The sequence below is a fragment of the Vipera ursinii genome (genome assembly GCF_947247035.1).
Source record: "Vipera ursinii genome assembly, chromosome: 6".
Taxonomy (NCBI): Eukaryota; Metazoa; Chordata; class Lepidosauria; order Squamata; family Viperidae; genus Vipera; species Vipera ursinii.
Window position 1 is genome coordinate 74530495 of NC_139515.1, and position 24393 is coordinate 74554887.

The following is a 24393-nucleotide window of genomic DNA, read 5'->3' on the forward strand; positions in this document are numbered from 1 at the left end:
TCTTCTGTCTCAGCTCCTCCACTTAGTCAACCTTGATTTCCAGTTATTAAACTGGCTGAACATTCTGGCAGTTTAATCCCTAGATATGAGATAAACACTTCTTATTATGGAAGGAGGAAGCCAGGGCAAAGAGAATTCACATTGGAAAGAAGGGATTGTGAAAAAGATATGGGATACTTTGCCAGACTGGAAAGTCTTTAGGGAAAATGTGGACTTGGAAAAGTTCATTATTCTTCAGAAACTTGTCGTTTGGTCTATATTACGTGTACTAAAAATCGAACCCAGCAACCCATTGTGAAATGCTTTGATTGTCCTTCTTTCAACTTACAAAAGTTCATTTATAGTGACTGTTCGAAGTTACAACTGCACTGGGGAAAAAAGTGACTTCTAATTATTTTTCACACTTACAACCATTGCAGCATTCCCATGGTCACGTGATCAAAATTCAGACACTTGGCAACCAACTCGTATTTATGACAGTTGCACTGTCCTGATCCCCTTTTGTGACCTTCTGCACAAGCAAAGTCAATGGGGAAGCCACATTCACTTAATAGCTGGGTTACTAACTTAACAACTGCATTGATTCCCTAACAACTATGGCAAAAAAAAGTCATAAAATGGGGCCAAACTCACTTAACAAATGTTTCACTTAGCAACAGAAATTTTAGGCTCAATTGTGGTCATAAATAGAGGATTATCTGTCCTTACTTACTCGCAGGTAAATGAATATATTTAATCTCAAATAAATCTTAGAGTAACCTACCTTATCGTTCCCTTTTTCTACTGTAGTCTGAAATAGCATCATGCAACCTGATAACAATAGAAAATTTCCTCCTTTGGGCTATCTCTATTTAAAGATAGGCTGGAACTAGAGGTGTAAGAGGGAATCCAAATGGGGACCACAATTACACTAATGAAGCCCCACCTCTTTTTTTGCATGCCTCCCTTGTGCAACACATTTACAAAGGGGGGTAAGGCTTCAATTATACAATTATGGTCATCATCTTGGTTTTTTTATACCCTCCAGAAACACCTCTGCCAAAAACTCAAATCACAAGCACTATTACAGCAAGGTACAATGATTTCAATTGTATATACAGTTTCTTGAAAACTGTGCATTGCTTGGGACACATGATACAGTATTTCTGAAAACAGATACAAAGAAACAAAAAGTTCTGTCAGTTTGTAGGAGTCCTAAGTGCCATGGGAGAAATTCTGAGGACGTTCATGCTGCATAAGAGCATATTAAATTGTCTTTAAAAAAATTGAGCAGTTACATAAGAAATAAAGGCAGGCAAACCAGCTTGCTCTGCACAACTGTTGTTCTTCTGGCTGATTGTAAGTTTCATTTCTTATTTTTTTACTTTTGTGTTATAAATCATATGCACGTTTTTGCATTGCTGTGGCAAGATAAGTGTCCAGGAGTGGGTCATTCTCACATTGGTTATTTCTTATGTGTTTCTCACACACACACTAAGACAATTTTGGCATTTCATTTTACAGCAGTTCCCACTCAAGTCACAATTTTTTTTCTAGTTTTCCAACAACTCAAGGATGTCAACACGGAGCACTGTCAGTTGAGGTATATTCAAACTGAAAGACTGTCAGCCTTTCAGTGCCAATCTTTTCTCCAAGAGATGAAGGAGAGAATGTGAAGGAAGTATCTCACAAAATTATTTTGCTTCCAATTTGCCACCTTTCCCTCCTCTGGGCTGTCACCAGTGGGAGAGACTGTTCAATCAACTTTAATTTAGAAAGTCCAAACAGATTGGTATGATATGTGTTGGAAAAAGCCCTCACCTGTAGCAGATTTATGTAAACCATTGAGAACAATAGAAAAAAGTAATCCATCAAACTTGTCTAAGACACATTCATCCCGCTGTCACAGAGTACAAATTTGGCTAATCTAAGAGGTTCCTGGATTAGGGTTTTCACAGAATTGTTAACATTGTATCGAAGAGTGGAGGTAGCACTGGAAGAATAATTAAAGAAATGATGATTGTGGTTGACCGGCTTCAACGGATGATTTTCAGGTAACTTGATCATGCTGCGTATTTAATTCTTACAAACAGAACACAACACGGTTCAAGGATAGAGTGTATATGCAGCATTCACAAAGGGACCGGTTCATTCTCCAACAATGTCAATGAAAAGGGTTTCATGGAGATCCTGAGCCATGATCGTCACTGTGATGATTTTACAGCTGCTCTTGCACTGATGGAAAACAATGGTTGGTTCTTTTCCATCCAGTGATCAGTCCATAGAAATTGCTGACATCTTAAGAGAATAAGGAAGACCTCAGGGGGAACTCAACCTGGATATAAGCAGAAGTCTTCAGAAATATGAAGAGGCCCTTCTAGAATGTCAAAAATCTCTAGAAGTTGGTTTCCTTCTCCGTTGTGCCAAGCACTTCTTTAACTGGATGCTGGGATCCCATTTCAGAACATTCCCATCCCGAACTGCCAATTAGATGCTTCTTTGGCTGGGGCAAGTCTTCTGATGGAGCAGTGAGCTGGCATAACCGCTGTGGAAAGACAAGGAGAATGGCAGGCAGTATCTCTGTTAATTAAACAATCAGGCAAATTGGCACCCAAATTGATCTGCCTCAGTTGGGGTGGACAAAGGCAGCCCCAAAGGCCATCCATTAAATTTTCATCAGGCAAGTTTATTGGAATATACATTTAAAAGAGCAGATGGAAAATGGCTTAATGCTTTGTGCTTTTTTTGCTTTTAGGTTCACTGCTTGTTGAGATATGGCAGCACACAATAAAATATCCAGCAATGCTTACAGTAGGCATGATTTAATAGATTGCATACTTATAAAAGTACGGGATTAGGAAGAAAAACACACTCCTTTATTGTGGCAATTAGAGATGAGAATTTTGCTTCCATTAAGGCGTTCGGGTTTTTATTTTCCAATCTTAAATTTGTTTTATCCCATTCCTATAAGAATTTGCTTCTTTGTTTTTACTTCTCATGAGAATGTGCATATTGTCACATTCATGCAATTATGGCTAACTAGATATTTTTATATTCAATTTTTAATCAGAAAACTATATTATAAAGCTTGCAATATCATTGACTTTGGTTCATATATTGGTTTGAGAAGTGTAAATTAGATAAAAGGGGATTTAAATGCACAGCAAACTAGCTATTCTTCCATATCCATGAGGGGAAAGGTTTCATAAGTCAGAATCCTATATGGATAGTTCTGTCTCTAATAGCTTTGTAATAATCAACAGCTTCAATCTTTTCTCTCCATAATGGTCTAATGAATAAACTAAATATAGCTTCACAGCCGGGAGACCCACGCAGGCCATAGGACTTCACTGGGCCTTCAATTTGACTTGAAAGCCTTCTGCAAAAAAAAAATCAGCTAAGACTCCTGAAAAATGCTATAGATTTGTTCCCTGCTAGCCTCAATCTTTCAGAACCTCCTTTATCTGCTTCTCTACCACCTTCACCCAACACTAGTCATTTGAGAAATGAAAGTATGGAGATTCTCATACAGTGTTGCATGAATTTATCATTTTTTTTTTTCTGAGAACCATCTGTTCTTAAGGCTCTAATTCAACTGTGGTACTACAAGAATAGAATCTCCTGAAAAGGGTCATTGTGAAAATGGAAGGGGAGATACTGTTTCTATCTGGTATAAATAGTAAGTAAAATTAATGAAACCATTTTTCAATGAGTTGCTCAACAATCCAGTAGCCTCCACTCAAATTCAGAGGTCCTTGTGCAACTCTGGCTTGCTCATTTAGATTTCTATCCATTTGAGATCAAGTTTTCTCTACGTAGAGGGGAAAAATATTGTCCTCACCTTACTAAAGTTAACTAAGAGGTCTTAATTTTCACAACTCCTGATGTTTTCTAAGAGATTCTCTTTACATTTAGATGAAGGCTTTATCATGTGAGAAGTTGCCAAATGGATGTGATTAGGCCACCCCTGAGGCAAATTGCTGTACTCCAGGAGTTATATGTACTGAACAGTATGGCTGTTCTCTAGAGTGCTTCAATATCATTTTTGTAAAATCATTATGTTCTCTAGAATGGTTGCACAAATGGAAATATTAGCAGTTATAGTAATTATATGTATTTGTTTATGGCACCCAACATGAGCCCTATAATCAAATCCACTGGAGGTGCCCAGTATGTTTTTTAAGGTACTTGAATAGTAGAATGAATAGTAGAATGTTCATAAACTAAATGTTGGTTTGAAGACTAAAACTGGGGCTGACTTTGCTTTTCTCTGTGGAAGTAATTTTAAAAGTTTCTACTTCTGGTACTATTAATTAACAGGTTTTCTGACTGTATTATTCTGTATCTCTACTTTTCTATTAAATGATGTGCAAAATTTACTCTAGGTCAAATGATTTTTTTAATTATTATGTAATAACTGATGTTCTAAACATTTGCTCCAGCTGTTTATGTTAATTATACTCTGTATTATTTGTTTTGGCCTTTGGCAATAACAATAAGCTGAATTGCAAAAAGCAACCCCAATGTAAATTATGTTTTGCCCTCACCTCCTTCATTTAGTGTTGTTACAGTCCATGTTTATTACATTTAGCTCAGTTCAGATTCAAGCCATGCTGTGCCAAATTCAGATTGAAGGGATTCTACCCAAGATTTAATGCAAAGTGGTTTTCCCCATTCCAATCCATAATACACATTTGCAGAGCAAAACAGGATGGAGAATGCCTCTCCCTGATAGATAACGTAAGCTAAACTCCACATGCTGGATTGAGGTTTTTTTTTTTTAAAGTGTAATTCAAGAGTACAAGTTTTTTCTAGATTAGACTTCCTTAATTGGAATATTTTCTAGATGAAGAATTTGAAATATTCATAATTCACTATCCAATGCAACTGTTGCTGAGATTTTGGCTGAAGGATTGCCCAGGTTGACAGTTAAAAGGACTCCAAATACTAAGATGCTACAGTACCTCAGAGGAACAAAGACAAGAATATCTGCAATCTATGTAATGTAAACAGACAAATGAAGTTGATTTCAGAGGAAATGGCAAGTAATTACATCCTGGTAACTCAACTATTTCCTTGAGGCTTGGGCTCCAAATGATAGAAACATACAACCTAAGGTTCAAAATGTAGGAACTAAATAGGAGTAACTCTGGCATACGCACATATGCACACACATTATTTGTATCAAATAAGTGGACAGAAGTGAGATCTAATGCACCTTAGAGCAGGCTGTTCAACCATAGCAACTTTATGACTAGTAGACGTCAAGTCCCAGAATTCCCCAACCTGCAGGGCTGGCTGCAGAATTCTGGGAGTTGAAATCCACATATCTTAAAGTTGTCAAGGCTGGATATCCTGTCTTAGAGGGAAAGATTTGAGTTAAATTGGCAAGAGCTGGCTTTCCAATTATTTAACAATAAAAGCAACAAACCAGGTAGCTTTATATAAATCAAACTGCTGAAAAGAAATTGTTTTAAATATCCATAAGTGATATGTGAGCTGTCACTTCAGAACAAATTTCTAATCTACAAATATATGAATTATTCTGGTTGACCTTCAGTTTCTGGAAGAATGTCAGGTAGAACCTTCAGACTAGTTCTTGGTTTAAGATGGACTCATACACATATTTAGCATAAATCCCACTGAATTGTATGGGATTTCAGTTTGTGCTATTGCAGCAGGTAACTACGTGTTCTACTATTTCTTCAGCTTCTTTGCCAAGATGGCATTTGCTGTGTGCTTATCATTTTTGGGTTTTTAATATTTTAATTAAAATTATAAAAGGAAGATAAAAAACTTAGCAAGAACTAATACAAACTAATACAAAAGAAAAAAGAAGAAAAATAAGAAAGAAGCCAAAAGTACAAAAATAAAGAATGAAAAGAAATAGAAAAAGGTCATTTCTGATTTCCTTTAAAGGGGTTATAACTACAAATACAAAATTACTTCTTACTTTATGGTTACAAAAAACCTACTCTTTTTTCTACAATCTATCTTTTCTAAATCTTCAGAACCAAAAACCATAAGATCATCTTCTGTTTGATGCAAAAAGTCTATACTGTAAGAGAAACTCCCGTAAGAGGTTTCCAGTTAGCAGTATATGTAGATATTGTCTTTTCTCTAATCAAAGAAGTCAGTTTAGACACCTCTGCAAGTTCCATCCTCTTCAACAATTGTTAGTCTTGGTTGCTTTTGATCTTATCATATTTTGCTTCAACCTTTACTTCTTTTGATGTGCTGTCTGAGTCTTTGTCTCATGTTATTCACTTGAGGTGGATATTAAACCATTGCTGACATATAATGTCATTTGTTATTACATTAGAATCACTAATCAGTATATAAAGTCCTGGGAACATGGCATCACCTTACTAAAGTCTTGGGGATGGCATTGCTGCAAGGTTTATTTCAGGGCTTGTGTGGGATTTCCCAGCCTTTTGAATTGAATGACAAATTCAAATTATTTTACTAAGATAAATGTTCATTTCCATGAAAGTACTGAGTTCTGTTGTTCTCCTATATTGTCATCCCATAATCTACATATATCAGTGAAGAATCATCTATCAATGAGAAGAAATGGCTGGGTTTACACATTGGCTTATTTTAATCATGGTTTGTAACAACACAAATTCAGGATTTTTTCAGTGGTTAGATAAGCCATAGTAGTTAAACGTGTAAAGTTAAACTTTCATGAACACATTAGTTTATAATGCTAAAACCAAATAATTTACATAATGTCTCAGTGTGATTTGTGAATTCAATCAATCTTTACCTATAGCTATTGCAACATACTGTATTAATTATAGTTATAACCCGAAGCAACTTTTGAATTTTACAGGCACTGTTTGGTTTGGATCCCATTTGTTCAATGCCTCAGTTTTTTGAGGAACAGCAACAACTATAATTATGATTGTCAATTAGACAGTATAACAATCTATGTTTGGCAGTGACTGATTCCGATTCGTTATCATTTGCACAGTGTTAAGTTTCTAGTTAGAAGACAAAAATGCATAGCTGCAAGAAATAAAAAATGCATTTTGTCACCTTGAAAAAGGATTGACATGTGAAACATTTCTTAAGGGCTTTGGTATTATTTCTCCATTCTGTCTTTCATTATTTGCACATATTTTCCTTCTTGATTTGATCAGTATAATGGCAATCATGATTCAAGATGCAGACAAACTAAATATGTTTAAAATACACAAACAGCATTTATGAACAGGTCTTGGAAGCACTAAGGGTTTAGTCTTCTACAATTAACAGTAACTAACTTGCTTCTGTTAGTTCTTTCAGGTATCAGAAAGCATCTGACTTTCTTCCATTATGAAGAGGCATCAACCTAGCTTTCATGGTGTGGCTTTACTTTGCTTATGTTATGGAAAAAAAACAATTATGCTAGGATTCAGAATACATCTTTTTCAGTAATACAAAATTGCCTGAAAGAACCTGTCCATTACATCCCTTGTGAACAAATGGCCAACCATGTAAAATAACCAAAGTTCTGAGACCTCAGAGAAGTCCTGAACTTATTACCTCTTTGAAAGATCCTTTGGTTTTCAGGAAGCTGAAAATAATATAGGATGGTATGCAGATCATAGAGGACAACGCCAACACCCAACCCACTGCAATCCCCCACGGAGGATATTCATAAACATTGTTGTATTTGAGGGGTTGGTATCTAATGAGTGAAAACAGGAAGGTAGCCTGAGGATGACAAGAACAGACAGCATGACAGCTACGCAGTAGTAAATTAGAAACATCTGTAAGAGATAATTAAGGAAAAGAAAAAAAAATACATTTAATCAAGGTCTTTCAGCATGACTTTTTTCAGCCATGGGCAAACAGAGTCTATAGCAAACTCCAATCATGCAAGCAAAAGTTGAGAGGGTTGTTAGGATCTGCAAAGTGCCTGCTGGCTTCAGCTCAGACTTGGCGTTTAGCTTTCCTTTTTTTTTTTTTTTGCTTTCCTTTCCCCTCCCCCAAGTATAGGAAGTCCTTGACTTATGACCACAATTGAACCCAAAATTACTGTTGTTCAGGGAAACATTTGTTGAGCTTTTTCCCATTTTACGACCTTTCTTGCTACAACTGTTAAGTGAATCACTGTAGTTGCTACATTACTAACACAGTTGTTAAGTGAATCTGGCTTCCCCATTGATTTTGTTTGTCAAAAGGTCACCAAAGGTGATCACGTGACCCCTGGGAACACTGCAACAGTCATAAATATTTATTTATTTTATTTATTTAGTTATATTTATATACCGCCCTATTCCCTGAGGACTCAGGGCGGTTTACAGGGAATTAAAAATCCAAAATACAAAAATTAAGAACCAAATTAAAAAAATATTAAATTAACCCTGTAGTCAATTAAAAAGAACCCCAAATTAAAAATTCCTCCTCAGTCTGGGCCCGAGAGCTCGAAGAGCCAGGTCTTCAGGCCCCGGCGGAATGATCGAAGGTCGGGGGCAGTTCTCAGCTCCACTGGCAGCTGGTTCCAGAGGGCAGGCGCTCCCACCGAGAAGGCCCTATCCCTGGGTGTCACCCGCCGGCAGTCTCTTACCGGCGGGACCCTGAGCAGACCCTCCCTGTGGGAGCGCACTGGGCGAAGGGCATTTGATGCCGGCAGCAGGTGTTCCCTCAGATATCCCGGACCCAGGCCATGTAGGGCTTTATAGGTGATAACCAGCACCTTGAATTTCACCCGGAGGGCAACCGGAAGCCAATGCAGCTCACGGAGTAGAGGTGTTACATGGGAGTATCGGGAAGCCCCCATTACAACTCGCGCGGCCGCATTCTGCACCAGTTGAAGCCTCCGAGTGGTCTTCAAGGGCAGCCCCATGTAGAGAGCGTTACAGTAGTCCAAACGGGAGGTCACAAGCGCATGAGTAACTGTGCGTAGGGCGTCTCGGTCCAGATAGGGACGCAACTGGCGCACCAGGCGAACCTGGGCAAAAGCCCCCCCTGGTCACGGCTCCTATGTGATCTTCAAAATTGAGCCGTGAATCCAGGAGGACGCCCAAGTTGCGAGCCCTATCAACGGGGGGTAACACCTCACCCCCCATCATTAAGGATGGAATAACTTGGTTAACCCGAGATGCCGATATGCACAGCCACTCAGTCTTGGCGGGATTGAGACGAAGCCTGTTTCTCCCCATCCAGACCTGAACCGCCTCCAGGCATCGGGACATCACGGAGAGGGCATCACTGGGTTGGTTCGGGGTGGAAAGAAAAAGTTGGGTATCATCAGCGTACTGATGATACCCCACCCCAAAACCACGAATGATCTCGCCCAGCGGCTTCATATAGATGTTGAACAGGAGAGGCGAGAGAACCGACCCCTGAGGGACTCCACAAATGAGAGACCTCGGGGCGGATCTCTGCCCTCCTGTCAACACCGACTGCGAGCGGCCCTGGAGGTAGGAGGAGAACCACCGTAAAACGGTGCCTCCCACTCCCAGCCCCCTGAGACGCCGCAGTAAGATACCATGGTCGATGGTATCGAACGCCGCTGAGAGATCTAATAGGACCAGGACAGAGGAGCAACCCCTGTCCCTAGCCCTCCAGAGATCATTCACCAGCGCGACCAATGCCGTCTCCGTGCTGTGTCCGGGCCTGAAGCCCGATTGGTACGGGTCCAGATAATCAGTTTCCTGCATCTAAATTTTGATCACATGACCATGGGGATGCTGCAAAGGTTGTAAGTGTCAAAAATGGTCATAAGCCACTTTTTCCAGTGCTGTTGTAACTTCAAACGGTCACTGAGTGAATGGCTGTAAATCGAGGACTAGCTCTATCAGCCAATAGAATATACTGCATTCTCTTCTATGGTACAGCTCAAGTGATGGCATTAGTTCAGAGTAGCATGTATGGTATTCTGGACAGCTCAGCAGAACTTGTTTATTTTGATTCCACAACACTCTCCATACAGAGATGGATTTGATTGAGGAAGGGAAGGTTGCTGTATTGTCCCTTCAAAATCCCTGATGGCCTGTCGTTAAGCCTGGCAAGAATTAAAACTGTATTGTGAAGGAGAGGGAGAATTTTGTATGAATACTTAAGAACAGATAAAGGTTACAAAGGTCAGAGTTAGAATGGTAAAAAATTCTGCTCCTGTGTTCCTTTTGTAAGTCTAGATCACTTGTAAGGCTCTCTCAGATTGACCTAAGAATGCACAAGAGGTCAAGTTTAAAGCTATGATATATGTCCATGAGGAATCAAACTTGTTGTCAAGGATTAACTCAATGCAATAGGCAGCTTTCCCCCACCCCCCAAATTAATTTTAGAAAATATATCAACTGGCAAATCCTGGTGCAGGGCTATTTGATACCCAATCTAGGTCCAGCTTCAACCTGGTGTTTGAAATGCAGTGAGGGACATGGCGCATCACTGTCAAGGACCTGGATTGAATTACCTCCAATTTTTTGATATCTTTATAGGTACAATTTCCATGCCATTAAGTATTAGCTCAGCATTTTTGCTCTACAGTATAAACTGAGATTGCAGTGGAAACATAATTATTTCCCTGCTGGCTGGCAAATCTAATTATTACATCAGAATTTTTTTTCTGCATGAGATGAAATATATTTTTTTCTTACCCTTTCCAGGTAAGAGAAGATTGAAACACAATTCCTAAGGCATTAAATGTTAAGATGTTTAAAGATCTTAATTTCCTCAATCAAATTGCCAGTAGTTTTCCATTCATGGATGACTTTAATTCTTTGCTTTGTGGATATAATCACTTTTAATTTACCACAATTAATTCCTGCAATTAATTGCAGGAATTAATTAATTAATTAATTCCTGCAATTAATTGCTGCCTGCAATTAGTGCAGGTTCGCATCCCACCAGGCTCAAGGTTTACTCAGCCTTCCATCCTTCCGAGGTAGGTAAAATGAGGACCCAGATTGTTGGGGGCAATTAAGCTGACTTTGTAATAATGCCGCTTGGGTGTGTGTGTGAAAGCCCTAATAAGCAGGCATATACATAGAATGAAGGCTACTGCTAAGTTTGTAAGCTGCCCTGAGTCTTCGGAGAAGGGCGGGATATAAATGGAATTAAAATAAAATAAAAAAAAATAAATTTTTGTCCCCCACAATAAGCATTTGAAGCTTGTCTGCTCAGGCAGGAAACCTTATACCATTTCAGACAAATGGTTGTATAGTCTCTTCTTAAAAACTTCTAGTGTTGGAGCATTTACAACTTCTGATGGCATGTTGTTCCACTGATTAATTGTTCTAACTGTCAGGAAATTTATTTCTAGTTCTAGGTCAGGGGTCTTCAAACTTGGCCCTTTTATGACTGGTGGACTTCAACAGTGTGCCTGGCTGAGGAATTCTGGGAGTTGAAGTCCACCAATCATAAAAGGGCCAAGTTTGAAGGCCCTTGTTCTAGGTCTTCTTATTTAAATAGGACCATGTCTTGATGACATTTATCTAAACCTGCTTCCTTTTGTGCTGTGCCATTTATTGATATAACTATCAATAGAAGAGTATATTTGTATTTCAGGGTTAACTCTAGGCTCCTCAGTGCTCTCTGAGCTTGGTGATTTTCTTGCAGATGTTTCATTACCAAACTGATGATGTTATCTAGTTTGGTAATGAAATGTCTGCAAGAAAAAACACCAAGTGAAAGAGCACCAAGGACCCCCACTGGTGTATTTGCAAAGTATATCTGTATCTCTATTTCTCTTCCTGTAGATTCCTACCTTTGGCATCTCATTGTAAAACACTTGAATAGATCATGACATGTAAAAATAATTAAACTAAATTAAAAATAGCTAAAAGGAAGTAGTAAAAAGAACAATGCTAATAGAAAGAAATATACAACAATTAATAGTAATATTTTTGTAATGTCAGGCAAGGGAAATTAAAGAAAGAATTTTTCTACACCATCACCATGTATGTGTAAAAGACATAGTCAATGTACTTACCAGACAAATTCCAGGTGTGAGGTAGAGCCAGCAGTATTTAATCAGGGGCCAGGGTCTGTAGCCAATCATATCTTCAATATTGTCATAAAAACGATCAGCTCCTTGACCATTATGAAAGACAACTTTATGTAAACCTCATGGTGTCAGAATCCAGACGGATAAAGAAAAAAAAGCCACCCCTCTGGCCTGGAATTCAATTGTATATCTTCCCTAGGAGATCAAAGCAATCTAAAGCTCTCCATAGGAATCTGCTAGCTTAAACCAATTTTCTCCAGCCCTCCAAATCATTCAATATTTCCTCAAGATTCTGAATTAGAATTCTTACCATTCTTTTAAAAAGTGTTATCTTCAGGTAAATTGGACTGTGGCTGCCCTAATCTCCAACTATCATGGGCAACAGAAGACAATACTTGTATTATTGGACATTAGGCAAATGTGAGATAGTCTGAATGATGGGCACTGTAGTCTAACATATCAGCAGGCTGAGAAAGGTTGGTCAAAGGGATATAAAGAGGCAATTTTGTCACCTTCATGAGTGATTAGAGTTTTAAATCAGGTCTCTCAGACCCGTGTACAATATGCTATCATTATTAATATTGATCATGTATGAAGAAGAAAATAAAAGGGATTTTATCTGAATTGTCAGATATAGTGAAATGATAAGAGAAAAAAGTCAGTACTGATCAATTTATAGAAAATCTGTAGAAACCTTTCATATTTATTTACCTCAACATCTGTATGAAGACTTTTAGAATTAATCCTTTCAAGATGACAGATGTACTAAAATCATATTTATAAAACTAAAATGAAAGGCAAACATTACAGTTTTTATTGAAACATTAGAATAATAACAATGTCATCTTATACCTGTCAACCCAGTAGTTAATGCCTATTAATTTAAGGAGACTTATGGCCATCAAAAGGCTTTATTACCGAGTCCCAGATAAACTGGACTTTTAACTGTTATAACTTTTAGCATAAAAGCAGGCAATCCCATTGCACTAGTCAACATTTCTAACTTGTATTTGTCAAGAGGCAGATATGGAAGAGCCTGATTTGGCAACAAAATGGTGGCCATTGTATCATCTGACAATTGGTGCCAAAGGAGGCAATTGGATAATTCAAGGAAGAAAAAAGCTTAAGTAGTTTTCTTGTTCCATCTGAACTATTCTAAGCAACATGGAAGACAGTTGTGTTAATTTACAATGGTAAACCCCGCCCCCCGCCCAAGAATCTGGTAGGACCTTCTCTGAGTAACATATTGTATTAAAAGGCAATAAACTGACATAAGCTGAAGTTCACAAGATGCCAGGAGTAGCTAAGCTGATACAAGATTGAAATTGGGGTGGGATGAGGGACTGGAAAAATAGGTCAGTTATGTAGACCCAGATTACATGTAGGACAAATTCCAAGCACCTGATCAGTTAACAATGGTGATGTAGAAGATGAACCTGAGGAAGACTGAGCTAGAGGGAGGGGTCAAATGTGTCATCAGTCATGAGCACTCACAAGAGATCTAAGAACAGCCCATCATGAATTTCTTATTTACCTCCAAATTGCTTTGATCACTAATAGTTCAGATACATGTAGAGAGCTTAAACTTACAATAAATCTTTATACCCATTTGAACTGCTTGGATCTCCTGATTTCCCTAGCACTTGACAGGTGATGTATTACAAACCTCTGACATATTCTTATAATCTTAGTTATTCCTCTCTTGCTTATTCATAATGCTATCTGAATTGCCCTTCAATTCTGAATTATTTCTGGCCATGTCAAAACAGTCTTTGCCATTTCTTTATATAATACAAAGGCAATGCTCCCTCCCCACCATCTGTAAAGAAATTCACTTCATTAATAATTGTGACCCTCCAGAACTCTGTTTCTCAATTTTAGTAACTTTTAGAAGTGTGGACTTCAACTTCCAGAATTCCCCAGACAGCGTTGCTGTCTGGGGAACTCTGGGAATTGAAGTCCAGGCATCTTAAAGTTGCTAAAGTTGAGAGACACTGCTCCAGAGGTTCCTGCACTGTAGCTTCCCACTTCTATCACTATCACCTATGCTGTCTAAGTTTTCTACAAGAATCTCAAAGGATCTGATCTATCCCTGATCTTGGCAGCGGAAAGAGAGAGAGAGAGAGAGAGAGAGAGAGAGAGAGAGAGATTCTCTTGTTCTTCTATACCCTAATCAGCAAAAGAAGATAACATGTGCCTTCACATTGCTGGTAAGGCCCAGAAGGAAATGCATTGTGCCCAGTTGTTAAGGCAACATGAGGACGCTTGCTTAGCTTCCAAAACAATGTTACTGTTGAGAGTGAATATTCCCTGGTTGCTAAGCAACTGAGTTCCAGGATGTAGGACCATCCTAGAAGTTATACAATCCGCTCTCCACTGAGGTAAAATGAATCTGCAAAACTGGAGGGAATCACAGTAAACAATACCAACATTCTTTCTACTGCTGATGGTTTCCTTCCTTAATTTTCCTTCCCAATAATAAGCAATAGTGAAGTGATGCAGTTTTAGATTCTGGCTTTACAACAACTCCCAAAGTGTGTTAGGTTTTGTAAAAAGCAGGATTCCTTCCACCCCTTTCAGTCCTCGCAGGCTGTTCCCTTTGGCAGTTGCAAGAACAACAACAAGCTGGCTGGAAAGATCTTTCAAAGGAATAAATCAGAATGCAGTAAATCCTCACTTTTTAGCAACAACCATCTGCTTGACAGGCAGGAGGGAATCCTGCCAAGCTGTGGGCGGTATTTTCAAGGCTGGCAACAGACAAGCCTAGAAACATGTGTCTTTATTCACGACATTTGCTATTATGCTTCATGGTGTAAACAAAGAGGATCTGGCCTGCCAAATCAAAAACCCTGGACATGAGTTTTTCATACCAAAACTGGGTGAGGGTTTCCAGGATGGGAGGATGAGGGAGAACTTAAAGAGTTAAAGTTAAAGACATCAGGGAATTCTTCATAATATCCAAGAATGCACTATTTTGATACAAAAATAGCTATGAATGTCTTGTCTTGCAATAATCTAAAACAGCAATCATTATTCCGGGTAAATGAGGAAAAAGTTGTTTTACCCAGTCATGCATAGGGTTGAACTAGCTTTCCCCCCTCAGCTATGTTGAAGGAGAATCTAAATCCAATCAATTGACCCATGTCTCTGGCCTCCTCCTCTAAGTAAAAGAGTGGCTGAGAAAGGCTGGAAAAATTTCCTCAGTTACAAAAGTAATTTAACAACCCAGAACACATCTCAAAAATGATTGACTAAGGCCATCCAGTCCCTCTACCTAATGGGAAAGATTATTCTTTAATTAAAATTTTAATTTAAAGGTATCCCACCTTTATTATTTTTACAAACAACTCATAATGCGGGGACGTATCTTTCCCACAACATCAACCCTGTTTGATGGGTTGGGCTGCAGGAGAGTGACTGGCCCAAGGTCATCCAGCTGGATTTCATGGCTAAGATGGGATGTGAACTTACGATTTCTTGCTTGTTAGCTAGCCTGGTGCCTTAACCACTAGACTAAAGAGACTAGTGATACAATGAAAAATAGTCTCCTTGGGTACTTTCCAGAAATGTCAATGGGTAGCATGATTTTACATTATTATTACTTTTTTATTTTAATTCCATTTATATCCCGCCCTTCTCCGAAGACTCAGGGCGGCTTACAAGCTTAGCAGTAGCCTTCATTCTATGTATATGCCTGCTTATTAGGGCTTTCACACACACCCCAAGCGGCATTATTACAAAGTCAGCTTAATTGCCCCCAACAATCTGGGTCCTCATTTTACCTACCTCAGAAGGATGGAAGGCTGAGTCAACCTTGAGCCTGGTCAACCTTGAGCCTTGAGCCAGAGACACGGAGTAAAAATGGATTGTATTAGTCGCTAACTGGACTGAACATGCTGTAGGAAGTGGATTACTTGGATCCTTTAAAATTATGTTACAGCGGAGAGACATTTTAGCCCAATTGCAAGAATGTCCTACAGATTAGTATGTTCTGGCCTTGAATAGCTCTGTGATCATCTCCCTAATGCAGGGGTAGGCAGCCTCGGCTCTTTTATGTCTCATGGACTTCAACTCCCAGAATTCCTGAGTCAACATACTGTAGCTGACTCAGGAATTCTGGGAGTTGGAAGTCCATGAGTCATAAAAGAGCCGAGGTTGCCTACCCCTGCCCTAGTGGAAAAAGAAACCCTTCAAATTCAAATCTAGCAACACAACAAAATAAGTGCAGCCCGTTCAGTTAGAAAATAAAAATAAAAACCGGAAATGAGGATTTCATCCTAGTTTTAAGTATTATGAAGCATTTAAGAGCCTGCAGGTAGCAGCTATTGAAGATGCCTAAAAACATTATATAAGAAGGGCGCTGGATCAAATCAAGGTTCAGCACTTGATTCCCACAATAGCTACCTGATGCTGAGGGAAACCTCAGAAAGGAGTTGGATTCAGTAATTTCTCTTGCTTTCTTCCTAAGCAACTGAGATTCAACATCAGTTCCCTCCAGTGCTTTTTTTGTAAAAGAAAAAGGTGCCGGAACTCACACGTGTCATACAGCCTGCCTTGCCTACTCTACAAGGTTCCATCCAAAAAAGGTGCCGGAACTCCGTTCTGAGCGTTCTATGAGAAAAAAAGCCCTGGTTCCCTCTAATGCTTCAGAAATGCAGAATCATCAGGACGAAAAATCTTGTCAGCTTGAGCCAGCAACAAATGGGGAGGGAAATGTGAGTGTTGCTTGTCTTTTGTTTATCCTGCTCTAAAAGGAGATATTTCTAAGGCTTAGGTTCAATACTTTCACTATTCAATTTTTGCATTGTTTTCCTTGATATTGTGTAATTATAAGTCATGTTGTGGTGGCTGTATCTAAAAGAGGGGGGAGAAAAAAAATCCCAGTACTTAATTTAGGGATTAAAACACACGTCCTTGAACTGTATATATAGCCAGTTTAATTTAGTGGTTAAGGCACCAGGTTAGAAACTGGGAGACTGTGAATTCTAGTACCACCTTAAGCATGAAAGCTGCCTTGGTGATTTTGGGGCCAGTCATTTTCTCTCAGCCAAATCCAGCTCACAAGTTGTTGTTGTGGGGAAAGAGGAGAAGGAAGGGGTAGTATGTATGTTCGCCTTGAGTTATTTGTAAAAATAATAAAGGTGGGACAATAATAATAATAATAAACCTTTATTGTCAAAGTACAACATGTGTACATTGAGATTAACTGAGCCTCCCCCCGTGCTCTCTCCCCCCAACACACAGTGACAACAAACCCTCCATCCTACCACACCATGTGAACCAACTACACCACACACCGGTCTCCCAAGTCAATTCTGCATAAGATTATGTCCCATTTAAAAGCCTAACAGCCCACGGATAAAAGCTATTTTTCAGCCTGTTGGTACGGCTGGCTATATTCCTGTATCTCCTACCGGATGGTAGTAGAGTAAAGAGATACCGTCCAGGGTGTGAGTCATCCCTGAGAATTTTCCTCACTCTTCCAAGGCAACGAGCCCTGGCGATGTCATCCAGTGGTGTCAGGGAACAGCCCACAATGTCTTGTGCTGTGCTCACTACCCTCTGTAATACTTTCCTGTCCGCGGCTGTCAGACCAGCATACCAAACCACAATACCATACGAGAGGACGCTCTCTATGGTAGACCGGTAAAAGAGGGTCATTAGCTGTTGTTCTACCCTGTTCTTCCGCAAGATCCTAAGAAAGTGAAGCCTCTGTTGGGCCTTTCTAGCCACCTGGGTTGTATTGACAATAACAACACTAATATTAATATTACTAATACTAATACTGATGATGATGATGATGATGATGATGTAGCCCACCAGATTCCATGTTGGGACTCTTGAGTAGATGGGAGCAAAAATCTGATTCCCCCACCTCTTTTATTTTTTCTTTTCCTTTCCTTTTTTTTGGGGGGGGGGAGTGAGTAGTTTAGAGTTTGGAATAGTTTGGTCCAAATGTCTGCCTTAACCTTTGCTGTTGTTTAAAGAGGAAAAATTTTGTATCACAAGCTGACAGGAACTGTGTTTGTCTAATATATGAATTGAAGAATGAGTGCACCAGCAGATTCATCCAACTAAAAGGATTGGAACAGGCACAACTAGATGGGAAGTAAAAAGGCTGATCAAAAGAGAGAAAGAAAATAGCATCTGTTTGGACCTGCTGCCTTGCAGGTACCTTGGCGTACAATTCTCAGAATTCCCAGGCCTGTAATTGAGCAATGCAGTCTTGACACATCTAGAGAGCTGTTCTAGTGTGTCAAATGTGTCTTTGTTCTTAAAGGGAGCCCTGTGCATCAAATGTTGCCTTCATATGATTGAATGCCTTACATACCGTAAACCCAAGCAATACAGATGACTTCAAAGATGGCAAGAAAGAGAAGGCACGTGCCGCTGGCTGCATAATAATCAAACAGCTGGAAGATGTACATCCCACCCTACAAGAACCACAAAGCAAAAGGGTCAGAACCCAAAGCAACAAACATGCAGGTAGTCCTTGTCTTAAAACCATTCATTTAATGACCATTTTAACTTATGGCAGCACTGGGGAAAAAAACCACATTTTTTCCACTTACAATCATTGCAGTATCCCCATGGTCGCATGATCAAAATTGGATGGTTGGCAATGAGCTCATATTTATAACAGTTGCAGTGTCCTGGGGTCGTGTGACCCCCTTTTGTGACCTCCTGAGAAGCAAAATGAAGTGGGAAGCCAGATTCACTTAACAACCATGTTACTAACTTAACAACTGCCGTGATTCACTGAACAGCTGTGCCAAGAAAAGTTGTAAAATGCAGCAAAATTCACTTAACACTTGTCTTACTTAACAATGGAAATTTGGGGCTCAGTTGTGCTTGTACATCCCGGACTACCTGCACATATTATTTCTCATTCTGTGCTATATAAATCAAAGAACGAGTAAAAGCATTTCTTGCTTTAGCTTTAAAACAAAAAGCTAATGCCAAAATCTGAACCTATTAACTTCTTTGGAAAAAAAAATCCCTATTTTCCGAGGCATGTTTTCATAAATTTGCAGTCTAGTTACTCGTCTGGCAACTACTTCTTTTCTCCCAATCAGTAAAAAACTGCAAGCATTTTATAAATAGCTTTTATCCTACATCCAGTCTTGTAGGATACAGTAAAAGGTTTGTGGTCACCATTCTGATTTCTCTCCAGTTCCCTAGCCCTGAGTTGGAATTTGAGTTGAGACACAAGCAACAAGAAAAGCAAGCATTAGCTCTAGAAGTGCAATTGGCATACTACATGTTGAGGAAAACCAGCTGCCAAACCTCATCCAGACCCCAGGGATACCGTTGACTGAGCAAGTGAGGAAACTATGAATTCGCTGTCCAGAAGAAAAGAAAAATAAAGAGGGATGTGATAACTTTCGATTTAAGGAGACAAAATCCTGGTCAAAACCTGAACTGGTTCAAGATTAATTTTCAAATGCAGTCTTTGAAAAACCTGTCATTCCCATCCCTTTCAAGCTTCTGAGGGACATCAGGTCCTACTCTCAAGTCAGAGGGTTGAATTGTAACCAATGACAGCAAGCAGTCAAAGGCCTCCTGGAGCTGTCCAAGGTTCACGAGTTGTCTCAATCTTTCTCACAACTCTCCACTGCTGCCTTTTCCATGCAACTTTGCTTTCTCCTGTGATGCCCCTCCTTGGTGTCATAACAAATTCAGTAAGCATTCTTAGTATTTCTGAAGCTTAATTGATTGATGCAGTTAAACGATAAGAGAGCTGAAGATAATTATTTACTTGTTCAATTATTACTGATTGCTTCTTTAGGTTTCTATTGCTTCTTTAGCATATTCTGTTAGCATCCATCTACATACTTAAAACCTATGTGGCAATCTTCCTCTCCTCTCCTCTCCCTTTTGTCTTCTTCTCCTGTTATCATGGCTTCATGCCATCCTCCCTTAATTAAGAAGCTCTTTCTCCTACTTACCCTAGAATAAGTAAGAAATAAGGATAATAGATCTCATCATCATTGTAGTTGTCTCCCTAGCCATATTACTCCTTCATTAAAATATTTCTTCATGTCCTGGATGACAAATCTCATTATCTGCAGTAGGCTCTTCTACATTTGGTTATGATCAATTGATCATTAAAGTTCCATTTTCAAGTTTCAATTAAAAAATAATACAAACAATGACTATACTGATTATAGACCTTCTGAAACTTAAGCCCACTATGCTATCTGCAATAAATATCTATGAAGGAAGCAAAATAGCACACTTGTTATTTTGAGTAGCAATCACAAAGGAAATAGCCATGCAATCTGGTGATGGCTTTAAAAAAAATGGGGAGACAAGAATGCCATATTTTTTAAAAAAAGATATCCTGTTCATATGTTGACCAAGTTCAAATTGTAAGTGTGCACATGTGATACTTCCATACATTGTATGCATATCTATTAGCAAGGGTATGTCTTTCTTTCTTTCTTTCTTTCTTTCTTTCTTTCTTTCTTTCTTTCTTTCTTTCTTTCTTTCTTTCTTTCTTTCCTTCCTTCCTTTCCTTCCTTTTCTTTCTTTCTTTCTTTCTTTCTTTCTTTCTTTCTTTCTTTCCTATTAATTAATTAATTTATTTATCTTTTTTTATCAATCAAATTTTGAAACAGTTCATCTCCTTCATAGAAGGACAGAATGGATTTAATCTGTTTCCAGAAGTTTCACAGATGATATTATGTGTGACCTTGCAGACATTGGATTACAGAAATAAGTATCCCTGAATATTGGGATGATAATTACAACCCAAGGACATTCTAAAACCAAGCACAAAACAGGATTGTGATTTCTTGGAATAGGTGCCAGAAAATAGGAATGAATACTGGAGGAAGGGAAGAGAAGGAACTTATGTAAATTGAATGCATTTTATGATCTGATGATCATTGGGGTAACTTAATCATATGGGCTGAAATGTTGGAGGATAGTTGCTAATATTACAGTAGTAACATATATTTTGCAGTTGTATCTCTTCCTCCCACTGACCTCCACTTCTCACCTCCGTGACCAGCAGCAAGCCAATAAGATAGCAAATCACAGCAATGCCCAGGATCAGCAGCTCCCTACGTCCTTTCTTACGGAAGACTTCCGGGAACAAGTCAACAATGGCAGTCACTAAGCTCTCAACACAGACAAACTAGGGAAGAAAGAATGTCAGAAGACCAAATTCCAAAGTTTCGCTCTGTTGGCTCTTAATCTCTTTAGCTTACTTCCTCTCTCTTTTCTTTCTTTGCTAGCTAAGAGCTTCCTGTAGCAATTTTAGCACATATGTATTCCTAAATTAGGTTGTGATATATTGCTACAAGTCAGAGATTTTTCCATCATTCTGAACACACCCTAGATGGGATTTAAGAATTCTTTCTATGCACACATGAGAAATCATAAGTTTTGTCTATGGAGGGCCTCTAATTCTTGGGATTTTTCTGTAAAAATCTGTTAAAATCCAGAGTATGGATAAAGAACTCTGCTGGACAACCCAGGAGCTTCAAGAACAGCATTTAGCTAATAGGATCAATGGTCGGTATAAGAAACCATCCACTAACATTATATGCCTGGTGGCCATGTGTATCATAAATGAACATATGAGTAAATCCTTTGCCAACTTCTTATTTCTTTCTTAAAAGCTACTTGAGAAAAAACAGTTCAATTTGAAAAGGTGAAAGAATCCATCACAAGAGCTTACATCTGCATTTGTATTACAAACAATCTGTGCATCTTTGTGGCATCAGGTCACAGTTCTGTTCTCTAAATTTATATAAACAATTAATGCTGAGCATCATTTACTCATGGGGCTCCTTTCTTTCCAAAGAAGAAAACTGTATTTCTTCTGCAAGATGTATTACGTACAAAGATATAAAGATATTCTACATTCTAAGAATACATTAGAAGGCTTATTTTTTAGGGAAAAAAATCGTACCTGACTATCCAGCCCCAAGAAGATCAACATAAGGAAGAACAAACAGGCCCACAGCTGAGATACCGGCATCATGATTACTGCTTTGGGGTAAGCAATAAATGCTAGGCCAGGACCTGTCAATCAAAGAAAAAGAAACAAAGCAATGTTCTATTAGCTTAAGGTGAGGAACCAGCATCCTTTCAACAGTTATTAGATCACAGTTCCTGTTAAAACTTTATCCCACTGGATATGATGATTGGAGTTGAATGGGAATTCATGCAAAGAACACTGGTTTTCAGCTTCTGCCTTATCAGACATGCTTACTGGATTAAGATAGACAAATACTGCCGGGGACAACTTCCCATCGCCCAGTGCGCTCACACAGAGAGGGCCTCCTCAGGGGTGCCGTCGGCCAGACAATTTCGGCTGGCAACCCCCAAGGGGAGGGCCTTCTCTGTGGGAGCACCAGCCCTTTGGAACCAACTCCCCCTTGAGCTTCGGATGGCCCCGGACCTCCGGTCCTTTCGCTGCGACCTCAAAACTTTCCTTTTCCATCAGGCTGACCTGGATTGACGATGGGTTTTTAAAATGTTTTAATTTTTAACTGTGTAGTTAATTTATTTTGGGGCTGTTATTTAATTCTTTTTTAATTTTTGTATTGTTCTTTTTATTGTTGCTAGCCGCCCTGAGTCCTTCGGGAGATAGGGCGGCATATAAGTCCCAAAAATAAATAAATAAATAAATAAATGCAGAGTTATCAGGGACTACCTGTGTTTCTCGATCTAGTGCCTCCCAGGTATGGGAGACAAAATCAGATGAATGTGGAGAACATCAACAAAATCAGACATATGTGTTTCTTTACCCATCTTGTAGAGAAATTGTATGGAAGGCCTCCTCCAAGTTAGCATATGTGACAACCCACAGAATTCCAGCCAGCATGACCAAAACAGAAAATTAGATTGGGAAAGAGAGTCTTATGCTTATGTCATGGCTCCTATTCCTAAAGCATAGAATTTATATTTAGGTATCTCCTTCTGCAGCCATCAGATCCTTACCTGATTCAGCTACTTTTGAAATAGGTACACTTTGTTCCTGCGCCATGAAGCCCAACACAGAGAAGATGGCAAAGCCCGCCACAAAGCTTGTGGCACTGTTCAGGAAACAGAGCATGTAGGTATCTCTGTTGAAAATTCCAGAGAGAGAGAGAGAAATTGAATCAGATAAAGCAACAGTCACAAAATCAGTATGAAACAGCATAGCTCACAATCTGTGTTCTTACCATAGAACACAATCAGGTTTTCTGGGCATCCAGGAAAATGGAAGCGCTGAATTGATTGTCATAGTAACTCAACACCGTATGTCTTCTGGACTGCACTGATCATCATAACAGGTAATCCTTGACTTATGACCATTTGTTTAACAAATGTTCAATATTATAATGGTGCTAAAAAAAAGTCCAGTCCTCGAATGTACAATGTTGTACTATTGTACCACACCCACATCCCCATAATTACAATTCAGGCACTTGGCAACAGTGTGCGTTTATAACCAATTGCGGTGTCCTGTGGTGACCACAATTTGAGATTTTTTTTAATTTATTTATTTTGCTGTCTCTGGCAAAAAGCTGCCCATTTGCAAGAATGGGTTGGTATTTGTGATCATGGTGTTTATCTAACAACCATTGTAGAAATGGTCATAAAATCAGATCCAAATCAATTTATGATCACAATGACTTGTGATGGAAATTCCATTTCCAATTGTAGTTGTAAGTTGAGGACTATCCCTACACAGCTTAATAGACTGCATACTCTAAAAATGTGATAGAAGATCTTGACATGCTTTGGACATTCCTTGTGCTTTTACTATGGCATTCTCTCTTATTCCATACGTATATGCCCTTGGCATTTCCAGATTCCTTTGAAAAAGTTTGCTCATCCATACCATACATCATATCATAGAAGTATAGAATGGGAGTTGGAGGAGATTTTAGAAGTGATCTAGTCATGAAAGGCTTTGTCAAGAGCTTTGCTGAACTTTAAATAGGCCATATCTATGGCATTCCCATGATCTACTAACATAGATATTGCTGGTAGTCAGCTTGTATATGCTTAGTATGTTGATGAAGGTTCTCAGTCATTCAGGTAAAGTTGTCTGGAAGTTGAGTCATGGCAACTGGACTATACATTTAGTAAATTATTATTTAATTTTATTATGTGAGGTTAATCTACAGTTAGATTCATAGTGTAAGACTGGTGTAAACTTAATTCAAGTTTTAACTAAGGACCTAAGAATTACTAAAATGACATATTATTATTATTATTATTATTATTATTATTATTATTATTATTATTATTATTATTATTATTATTATTCACACAGTCAACCAGATGTTTAGACTGGATTTAGCATTTTTATCCACCTATCGAGTCCTACCCAAGGACCGGGATAAGCAGATGTTATCATGTGATGGGGTTAAAAATATTGCTAGAGTATGTAAGCTGTTTCAAGTAAAGCTGCCTTTTGCAATCAAATTTGTCAGTGCTGATGGTGTTCAAGAGGTACTCCAGTTATT

General features: G+C 38.8%; 1 protein-coding gene across 1 annotated transcript in view; it reads right to left on the reverse strand.

The window, feature by feature from the left end:
* Positions 1–2193: 2193 nt before the first annotated feature.
* Positions 2194–24393, reverse strand: part of SLC6A12 (solute carrier family 6 member 12) — a gene marked incomplete at its 5' end in the record, with an annotated part of 50970 nt that continues 28770 nt past the window's right edge. The window contains 7 exons of the mRNA XM_083365387.1: positions 2194–2524; positions 7510–7680; positions 11906–12006; positions 18252–18354; positions 20925–21062; positions 21843–21955; positions 22877–23001. Of these exons, the coding sequence (XP_083221513.1) occupies positions 2375–2524; positions 7510–7680; positions 11906–12006; positions 18252–18354; positions 20925–21062; positions 21843–21955; positions 22877–23001 (901 nt within the window). The 3' untranslated portion in view covers positions 2194–2374. The remainder of the gene's footprint in view (positions 2525–7509; positions 7681–11905; positions 12007–18251; positions 18355–20924; positions 21063–21842; positions 21956–22876; positions 23002–24393) is intronic.